The 9,780-nt window shown below is 37.8% G+C and overlaps 2 protein-coding genes across 2 annotated transcripts; both read left to right on the top strand.

The window, feature by feature from the left end:
• Positions 1–652: 652 nt before the first annotated feature.
• On the top strand, positions 653–1,486 carry fabp4b (fatty acid binding protein 4b). The gene is made up of 4 exons (XM_088306541.1): positions 653–833; positions 918–1,093; positions 1,165–1,266; positions 1,349–1,486. The coding sequence occupies exons 1-4, from the start codon at positions 761–763 to the stop codon at positions 1,400–1,402; spliced, it is 405 nt and encodes a 134-aa protein (XP_088162667.1). The 5' UTR covers positions 653–760; the 3' UTR covers positions 1,403–1,486.
• Positions 1,487–2,563: 1,077 nt separating this feature from the next.
• On the top strand, positions 2,564–6,458 carry LOC148329060 (protein FAM8A1-like). Its single transcript, XM_088306859.1, has 5 exons — positions 2,564–3,053; positions 3,196–3,316; positions 3,399–3,522; positions 3,810–3,949; positions 5,028–6,458. The coding sequence occupies exons 1-5, from the start codon at positions 2,618–2,620 to the stop codon at positions 5,170–5,172; spliced, it is 966 nt and encodes a 321-aa protein (XP_088162985.1). The 5' UTR covers positions 2,564–2,617; the 3' UTR covers positions 5,173–6,458.
• The last annotated feature ends 3,322 nt before the right edge of the window (positions 6,459–9,780 follow it).

Here is a 9,780-nt window from a genome sequence, read left to right as displayed (position 1 = left end):
TGGACGAGGTTCATTAATCTACGGGTTAAAAGAAAAAAGTTAAAATGTGTATGTAAAAAATGGTTTATTATCATAATGATATCATATTTAATTCTCATTCAATTACAATTAACCACAGTGTGTATTGTATTGCATTTATCTGATAGTTATTTTGTAATATGTTTTAGCTGCTTATTCCCAATACATCCATTAAGTAATTCATACAAAATGAAAAATAGATGTAAAATATACAGTTATTTTTTCTAGTATTGGAAGGATAAATCTCTTGTTTTTATTTTACCAAAATAAATTATATTCAATTATTTATCAAAATGAATGAAACATTGTTAAATGTAAAGATTTATTTATTTTTATGTTACTAATATTCAACAAATTATTTCATGAGATATATATTTTTTAAATATAAATACTTTGCCCACCACTATTATTAAATGATCATAAAAAAACATTTTTTGTGTTCACATGCAGTAAATGTGCACGTTCGTGAACATAGCTCTAAACTGGCTAACACTACGATGTCCCCCCCCAGACCCACACACCAGAATTTGATTTGAAGACACGCCTCTTGAATCCCCCATCACCATGGCAACGGTAGCACCTGCTCCCGATTGGCGGGCTCGGCATCAAGCACGAGCCCCACCGCGGCTTCAAATATAACTTTTCCTCAGCGTGGCAGTCTGTCCTCTCGTCTGCGTCTTGCGCACAAAGGGAGAATTATATTTTGTGCCGCTGAGCCACAAAGTCGACTTTATACGCCACCATGGTTGAGCAATTTGTTGGAACCTGGAAGCTGACCACCAGTGAGAATTTTGATGAATACATGAAGGCTATTGGTAAGGATACAGTTTTAAGCATGGTTGGATGATGAGCTTGCTGTAACGTGGTGCTAATTGAAGCAAATTTTGTCTGGTATGGAGGTGTGGGCTTTGCCACCCGGCAGGTGGGCAACATGGCTAAGCCCAACCTTGTGATCAGCGTGGATAATGCAGGCATCATCACAATGAAGTCGGAGAGCACTTTCAAGACCAAAGAAATTAAATTCAAGCTCAACGAGGAATTTGAAGAGAACACAGCAGATGATCGAAACACTAAGGTGGGTTTTTAATGAATGCACATTCGCAGATAAGTCATTTTTCATACAATTAACCCAAATGTTCTCCGCAGACTGTCATCACGTTTGAAAATGGCAAACTTGTGCAGAAACAGATGTGGGATGGCAAGTCTACAACACTGGAACGAGAGATTCAGGATGGAAAGCTGACAGCTGTAAGCTACATCAATATGCAACCTTTTTTTTTTTTTTAAATGCAACTTTTAACCCATAATTCTGTGACTTCTGTCCCTGTAGAAATGCATCATGGGTGATGTTGTTGCGATGAGGACCTATGAGAAGGAGGCTTAAGTACAGTCTTGCATAATGTACTGTATGTTGAACTAGAAAAAAAATTTGTAAAGATGATTTGCAATAAAATCTAAAGAACTGTGATGGATGTGGTTCCTAAGCAAACGATTTGGAGTCATTTAATTATGTATTGTGGCAAAAGATAAAGCTCAGAACCACTAACTTTTTTTTCTCAATTTAAAATCAAAACTGCAAATGGTCACTTTGCAACACAAACAGTTGTGTCAGCAAATAACAGACTAATTCTTCGACCATGTGAACAGTCTTTTTAAGAATTAGGTTTTAAGGCTTCTTTTGTGCTTAACTGGAATTTAGGGTTCACCAACTGACCTGGATATTAATTACGGCTGCACGCCAATTTAAGACTTCAGACTTGGTATTAAAGAGGATTTTGTGTCATTCACTAACAAGTCACCTTGGGTTGGTCTGAAGCCTGTCTGGTATCTAAATTTTCAGGTTTATTTCTCTTTACAACAGTCTTTTGTTCGAGCAAGTACACGTTTCCTAATATCAGCTTAGACTCTTGTGACAGGGTGGTGATTCGGCTAAATCCCTTGTTGAGGTCAAAGCAAAGCAGTGACCCCTCACTTGCTAGGCCTCTTGTCTTGGATGCACAGACTGGAAGTAAAGGAAGTGCCCTTGTCCTAATTAAGCCTCTTTGGGGTAGTGGACTCCTGGTGTGCCCGACTTGATGACAGTGGAATTTTTTGTTTTTTTACTCCCCCCAAAAAAAATCCTTTAACGTTTCAACATCACGCTTAAGTTGAATGTTTTTTTTTTTCTGCACATACATTGAGTGTGACAGTTATGACTGAAGTGGGGTCTCACTCTAAAATATCCCACTGTGCATTTACTTTTAGAATTGTTTCCCTAAAACTAGATAGTAATTAAAAAAATAATTTTAGTTTCGATTAAATGTTGATTGTATATTAAAAGTCAAATTTCCCGTTTTTCTTCTATTAATTTAAACTCGTTGGCCAATATGGCCTGTACCATTTTCTTTCAAAGGGGGAAAAACTTGGATTTATTTTTAACCAAAAATGAGTTTATCTTAACCCTTCATCGTGTGTAAAACACGTTCGTTTAAAAGTAATTAAAAACTGTTGACGTAACTACCGGTTAAATCACTCACACACACACACACAACAAAATAATTCCCTCCAGACTCGTGTAAAAGTCCGGAATGACGTATACGTTGCGTCACCTTCATCCAACATGGCGGACACGGAAAACACAAACATGGACCCCGAAAAGAGTAAAGCTTCTAATGCGCTTAAACGTCGCGTTGGACAAGATACACAGAGAAAAGAAAAAAACACAGACGAGAAAAATGCACCTGAAAGCTGCACCACCGCGGAGTATTGCGAGAAGTTACAAGCGTGGATGTGCCAGTACTCCACCGGCTATGTGACTTGGCAGAGCTGGCTGGCGGCGTCAGCAGCCATGTCCTATCCGTGCGTTTTACAGTCTGTCAACGGGACGTCGACGGCACGTCTCGAGCCCAATGCTCAGTACTTCGGTGTCCCCTTGACGCTCAATGCGGCCGCCTCCGGTTCCCCGAGTAGCCGAGGAGGTGAAGCCGCGGGCGGGGCTGCAGTGCTCACTCAACCGCAGCAGCTGCCACAGGAGAATGGAAACCCACGGAGGCCAGGTAAATAAAAGAAAATCAATGCATTATAACATGCTGCAGTAACGGTAAACTCGACATTTAACACTTAGGTGCATAAGTAGCATTGCCCACTATAGTCCCAAACTGTTTCGATGCTGACCCAGTCTTCTAATCCATTCTCCAGGTCGGGAGTACACCATCCCATCACCTCTGCAAAGACTCCTTGCTGAAATTGTGGACTTCTTCATTTTGTTTTTCATCAAAGCGACCATTATCATCAGTATTATGCACCTGAGTGGAATCAAGTCAGTTCATGCAGCGGCAAAGATAATGTTTGAGGGTTGTTAGTCATACAAAATAGCCTACCTTTGTTTTTCTCTCGTTTAGGGATGTGTCCAAGTTTGCAATGCATTTTATCATCGATGAAATAGATGAGGAAACATCGATGGAGGAATTGCAGAAAATGATGCTGGTGGCGCTTGTATACCCAATATTGGTGTGCTTTTATGAGGTAAGGAGTGTTTGTTGCTAGAGTACAGCAAATATTTTGAGTATTTTAAATTTTTAACATTTACATTTAACATTTTTTTAAGGGTAAAATGTATTAGGCAGTTGGGATGCGTGTTGCACATGTACTTAACCCATTTTTAGAACTTTTTTTTTTAGTTAAGTGGGATTTCTCAGGAGAATTTGTGTTTGTATTTTTAATATTTTTTTTCATTTGTTGTACGGTACTTATTTATTTATTTATTTTTACTCTGAGCTGCAAGGCACTCAACCACTGACATGTCCTTGCAGATTGTGTGTATTTGGGGGGCTGGAGGAGCCACCCCAGGAAAATTCCTTATTGGACTTCGAGTTGTGACATGCGACTCATCGGTTCTGGTTCATCCCAACCGGGTCCTCGTTGTGCCGGCAACTGATGTGTCTCTGTCTGCGTGAGTGTAACCATTTAATTATCTGTAATAAAATTTTTTTTAAATAATCTGAGAAAAGGGCAACTCAAAGGCAAAGAAAATATTTACAATAATATATTGTGTGTGCCACCACTAGTCTAGATACTGCATTCTGGTAAATATTGCATTCATGGAATAATAATTAAGAAGAAAAATCCATCAATTTTCATCAATCTCAGGGCACTGCCATTTTATCCTATACTGCCCTCTGGTGTCGACTGAAATTGATTGACTAAATCCTGAAACAGGCGAGTCGTGAAATTAGCAATGCAAGCCCGAGGCCAATTTGACATCAGTTTTAGTCAACAGCAGGGTGTGGTGCTGCATAAAATGTCAGCCTCTTTGGTGGGGACCACTGATCCTAACAATTAATCCATGATCAAAACTAGTTATCAATTAATCTTCTAATCGAATAGTTTTGGATTAATTGATTAGTCGTTGCTATTGCAGTAGCAAGGCAGCCTTGCAGCACACAGTAAAAGGTGTGAAATTCTGCTGCCGTTTTTAACTGGGAAAAAATAGTGACATCTGATGGCCGGATTTGAAAGTTGGTACTTGGCACTTTCCATTTGAGGATCGAGCCTTGCCACACGTGGTGAAAAAAACATTATTAATCGATGCTGGCTTGAAACTGTAACTTACCCTTAAAAAAATAAATCGCTGACAGAAAAAAAATGCAAGTTCTGTAACTTCTTCTAATAATGGCCCAAGCTCAACTTACTTCTTCCCCTACATTCAAAGGTTTTAGTCTTTCAGTCAAAATGTATCACTTCAAAATACTTAGTTGCATGTTTTGTCTTTATAAACAAGATATATTAAAAAAAAATTCTATTTTTGTGTGTAGCCTTGCCATGGTAGGCTGATTTGGGGAACACAAATCGCAACTCTAAATAATATTTTTTAAAATCTATCCTCAAGCAAATTTGACCTACAGAACTGTCTATTCATTGAACACAGCTTTTATTGCACTTGATAGCTATGCTTCATTAATCTCGTCATGGAAATAAAGTATGGTGTTGTGCACCTCTCTAACGATGCGTTTTTCTATCTTTCCTGACAGATCCACTGTGCGAGCCCTGAGCAAGAACTTTTCAATCGCTTTCTTTTTCCCAGCTTTTGTCACGCTTCTGTTCTTCCAGCACAACAGGACTGTGTACGACATGGTCGCTGGCACCATTGTAGTTAAGCGCTCCAGGGTCAGATGACCCAGATGAGCATCGCCGCCGCTTGCAGAGCGAACCGCGTCAAGTGTTTGGAACTAAATCTGTGCAGAACTTATTTCTGGTCCGTGTGCACCAATGCGCCACATTGAGGGCAGAGAGGGTCTTATGGATCGGTACGCCACGACCAGCGCTTGGTTTGTGTCTGGCCAAACGGCTGCATGGGTCTCTGTGCCAAGTTCACGTCTCTTTTTCCGAATATGAGCAGAGGATGACATCTCTTTTCATAAACGCATGATTTGCCTTTTTTAAATATTATTTCCCAGGGGTGGCTGTGTTCGTTCACGCTGTATTTAAGTTACGGTACTAATCCATGTATTTATAACATGATAGCCTCAGTATCAGTGAAACAATAATTTGAAAAACTGGTCCTTTGGGCTCCCAGTTTCAGGTGCTCGATTACTTCTATTTTTCAAAGGCACAGTCAGTGTTTTGAAGCCTGAACTTTTCCTCATCTTGGCTCGTTCTGGTAATGCACATGATTTTTATGACGCTTTTGCACCGTGACAAAATTGAAGAAAAGTGATAAACTCTTGTGATTGTGCTGGGGTACAGGTGTCGAACTAAAGGTCCAGGGGCCAGATCTGGCCCACCACATCATTTCATGTGGCCCACGAAAGCAAATCATGTGCATCGACTTCATTTTTCTTGTTAAAATATCAAAATTGCAAATTGTTTTCCCTTTTGAAAATGAATTATTGCAAACTTTATTTAATCACTATTCAAAAAGAAATGGAATGATATTTGAACAAACTAATTCATGCACGATTTTTACATAATTTTTTTATTTGATTTTTTTAGCATTCTTAAAAAGCAAGTGGCAAAAGATGTTAACCTTTGTTAAAGGAAAAATAAAACACTCCCTTTGTTTTAAGTGACCATACGGCACTGGAGTCTTACTGCTTTTGATGTGCGTCTGCTTAATTGATATAAATTCAGTGAGGCCATGGTGGAAATGTGCGACTTGTGAGGAATATTTTACCTGAATTGCATGACTTCAGACACATTTGATTTTTGAGGTAACAACCTGAAGCCCTAAAGTCTGGTCTATTTACTTTGCTTTTTTGTACCAAAAAAAAAAGTCCCATACAAATCTCATGAGATGTCAGTAGGTAGTATTCTTTTGTCCGAATGACCACTAAGTGCATGATTAACATTTTGTTGAACATCTCTGACAATTCTTCGGCTCATCAAATGCAAGATGCCAGATTCGATACAAGATAGTGTTGCCGCAAATGTTATTTAACTGAAATAAACAATTTTGTCTGGCGGTCTGCTGACTCGTTTTTATGAAAATATGCGGCGCAAATAAAACGTTACAAACGTTAGCACAAATCTTCCACGTTAAAAGCTCTAATTCGGGAAGAGTAAAAAAAAATTTTTTTTTTAAAAAAAAAAAAGGAAAAATAAATGTCTGCTTCCTTTGTGTATAAAACAAGCTGCCCTATTCTTTCGTGTTTTAAAAAAACATATTTAACGAGTAACTGGTCTTAAACAGCTCGCTTTTTCAGCCCTTAGCAATTCAATTATGGAGACTTCTATTTTAAAAAATGAATTTTAATAGTATTGATTGATTTTTTTTATTGAACATATGAACAGATATAAATTAATATAGTCAGAAGTGACAGATTTAAGAAGGGAAAAAAGAAACTATCATAAACAGTTTACATGTTCAAAAGGGAGTATAGGAAGAAGTAAATAACTTGTCTAGTCCTATTCCCTGTTCTTTATGTATTTTAACTTGTTTTAAATTAATACAATAGATAATTTATATGGTAGTAATTTGACCCTCTGTTGTCTTTGCTGTCAAATGTAGACTCTTAAATGATTATTTTCAAATCTTGCACACCCGCAACCCAAGTAAGGAAAAGCGGTTCAGAAAATGGATTGATGGGTGAATTTGGCGCCCCCTAGTGTATATTTACACGTCATTCAGAAGCTTCATAGCTCTGTACGTATTGTCCTGTAGTCCGATACAAACACGACTGCAAGTTTAATGTACTGTTCAACTGCAATAATAAATCTTCATTGATACCTTCCAAACATTGCTATGTTTAACTGACATCTTTGACACAACTGTAAAGTAACTGAAGTGAGGAGCAGATCGGTGCAGGAGGAAGATTTCTGAAAAAAGACCAACTCATCGCTTCAATTTATGACAGACCTTCGTGTTAAACTACCTCATTGCGCAATACATCTCTCAAAGGGTTAAGCAGCTGCCATCGCTCTCAATTAACTACGCCAATAATTGACGTAAACTGTTGTGAGAATCGACCTTGTGTTTGTAAATTTGAGTCATTACGTCATAACCGTTATTCCAACAGTAACTGGATAATTCCACAAAGCAGTACATGGCTGGCGTAATCACACTTGTTCTTCGAAATCCATTACCAACAGTGTGATTGAAATTGGGAATGACTGACGCCTTAGAATAAATAACACTATGTACAAAGACTTATGAATTAATAAAGCGCTGTATCATTGTCTTTGGTTGCAAACCAGAATTGATATCAGCCATGAACAGTACTTTGCCAATATACTGCGTGGCAAAGCTATTATGAATGAACTCGTTTCTAGGCTAGTGAATAAATAAGTGTTATCATGACATGAATAAAGCACATTTTCAGAGGCACACTCAGCTCTGCTGCTGTTACAAAAATAGATACGAGGCAAGCACAAAACTCACCATGAGTGATGTACAATCATGAAGTTCCCATGCGAGTGTGGGTATTAAATAACCTCTTGGTCTTATCCTGCTTTTAGTTCTCTTTATTTAGTGTTATGTTGATTTTGACCAAAACGGTTGTCTTGACAACCACGGAGGACTGATTTGGACTTTTTTTCTGTTTGTCTTTGGTGAAACTGTTGCTTAGTCTTGTGTGCATTTGCTGTCAATAAAACATGTGTAGACGAGAAAAAAAATTCGGCTTGGCATCTGGTAACTATTATTATTTTTTAAAATGAATTATTTAAAACTATATTATGTATGTCAATTTGTATTTCGCATACTGTCCTTATTGTATATTCTCAATTTGAAAATGTACAGTATTATATATAATCTTCTACAGATAGAACTACAATCGATAGATAAGATTAGTAATATATTTAATTAAATAAAGAAAATGAAGTACAATCAATCCACCCATCCATTATGTGTACGGCTTCTCCATTTCTGTATTTCAATTGTATTTGATGCTCCCCTCTGTTGCTTTAATGCGGTAATGATGCTGCTTCAGTATAGTGGGGGCGTGGGTATGTTTCCAAGGGGTCACCGAGGTCATTTATATGATGGTTGGATTCCCCACATGAACACAGGCTGTCAGATCACATGATATGGCATGTAAATCAATATGTTACAAACACGCTTTGAATGAAGCATTGGTTTTATTCTAAGTGGGAGTTGCTCGGACTGTTCACATGTAGATGAAGTTTATACCCTGAGCTGCGTTTGGCATTTTCCAGCTACTTTTGGTTCCCTGTGATTCTGTTACTCCACCCCCACAAATCACTCCTGCCCGGCACTGCTTAAACTATGTTGTGGAGACGTGCGTAAGCAGTGACTTTCTATTTTAAGCTGAATGAAAAGGAGTCTTGGCACTCAGACTCAGCCAGGAAGAAACCTGTTTTGTTCTGATGATGTTCGCTTTCAGTATCTACACGCAAAACTAATTATGTTTCACTGCCATCTATGTTGGAAACGATGTCTTGACTGTCAAATATTCCCAAAACAAACTTTAGTTACCAAGGCACCGACTGTTCAAAATTCCTTTTTAGGTCATTTCAGGCAATTTCTGCAGGATCTCATTAACAAAAAATTAAAAAAAAGTCGCTGTCTGTTGTTTTAAGGTCACCCAGACACTTCTTCAAATTTGACTCGCAACTGCGCTTTGAGCAATTTAGCTTGAATAACATTCAGAGCCTAAAATAACAAAAAACATTTCCAAACTTTTTTCCGGATATAAGTTGATAAACATCCTCCAGTACAATGAATAGCCAGTGTCTTGGGCATTTGTTCAGAACCATTTCCCGCATTGTAGAAAAGAAGTGCCCGGAGCTTTTAAAGTGATTCAAATAAATTGAAATTCCTTTTTTACAACTTGTTTTCCACATTAAAAAACAACTGTATAATTTACACAGTATAATGTTTTTTTTCCATTTCCTCTTGTTGTGAATTATAACTTGCTTTTTTAGCCACTATGGTGAAAACAAAGTTCTGTATCAACAAATAACAGATTAACTATTTTCTAACTGACTTAAATGAGTTAAACTTTGAGTGTAGTTAGCATAGATGTCACATGTATCAGCTCTTGGTGATTGTCAATGTAGCATTACAACATAAATACACCAAGTAGCCAACACGTGTAGTAGCTAATACTGCATTAAAGTATAGCCAGACTTTTAAGATGTCAAGCTAATGAATGTACTATACACAATAAGCACTACGTGCTAAAATGTGGTTTTACAATGTGTTCATACTAGAAATATTCACACCTCAAAATAGTATGCTAGCATTAGCACTAAATGCTAATCCACATTGTCCTGACATGCCCTGGCAGGTCCACCAAAATAGGTGAAATAAGGACACCGCAACAA

The sequence above is a fragment of the Idiotropiscis lumnitzeri genome, chromosome 10 (assembly GCF_059441095.1).
Source record: "Idiotropiscis lumnitzeri isolate Australia: NSW breed Sydney's pygmy pipehorse chromosome 10, RoL_Ilum_1.0, whole genome shotgun sequence".
Classification (NCBI taxonomy): Eukaryota; Metazoa; Chordata; class Actinopteri; order Syngnathiformes; family Syngnathidae; genus Idiotropiscis; species Idiotropiscis lumnitzeri.
Note: the sequence above shows the minus strand (reverse complement) of the source record. Positions and strands in the feature narration are given on the sequence as shown.

Bases quoted from the DNA above. Each gene is read 5' to 3' on its own strand.
- fabp4b (XM_088306541.1), top strand. From the start codon at position 761: ATGGTTGAGCAATTTGTTGGAACCTGGAAGCTGACCACCAGTGAGAAT. The intron at 834-917 runs GTAAGGATACAG...TCTGGTATGGAG, and splicing joins TGAATACATGAAGGCTATTG to GTGTGGGCTTTGCCACCCGG. The intron at 1,267-1,348 runs GTAAGCTACATC...CTGTCCCTGTAG, and splicing joins AGGATGGAAAGCTGACAGCT to AAATGCATCATGGGTGATGT.
- LOC148329060 (XM_088306859.1), top strand. From the start codon at position 2,618: ATGGCGGACACGGAAAACACAAACATGGACCCCGAAAAGAGTAAAGCT. The intron at 3,317-3,398 runs GTCAGTTCATGC...TCTCTCGTTTAG, and splicing joins ATGCACCTGAGTGGAATCAA to GGATGTGTCCAAGTTTGCAA. The intron at 3,523-3,809 runs GTAAGGAGTGTT...ATGTCCTTGCAG, and splicing joins TATTGGTGTGCTTTTATGAG to ATTGTGTGTATTTGGGGGGC.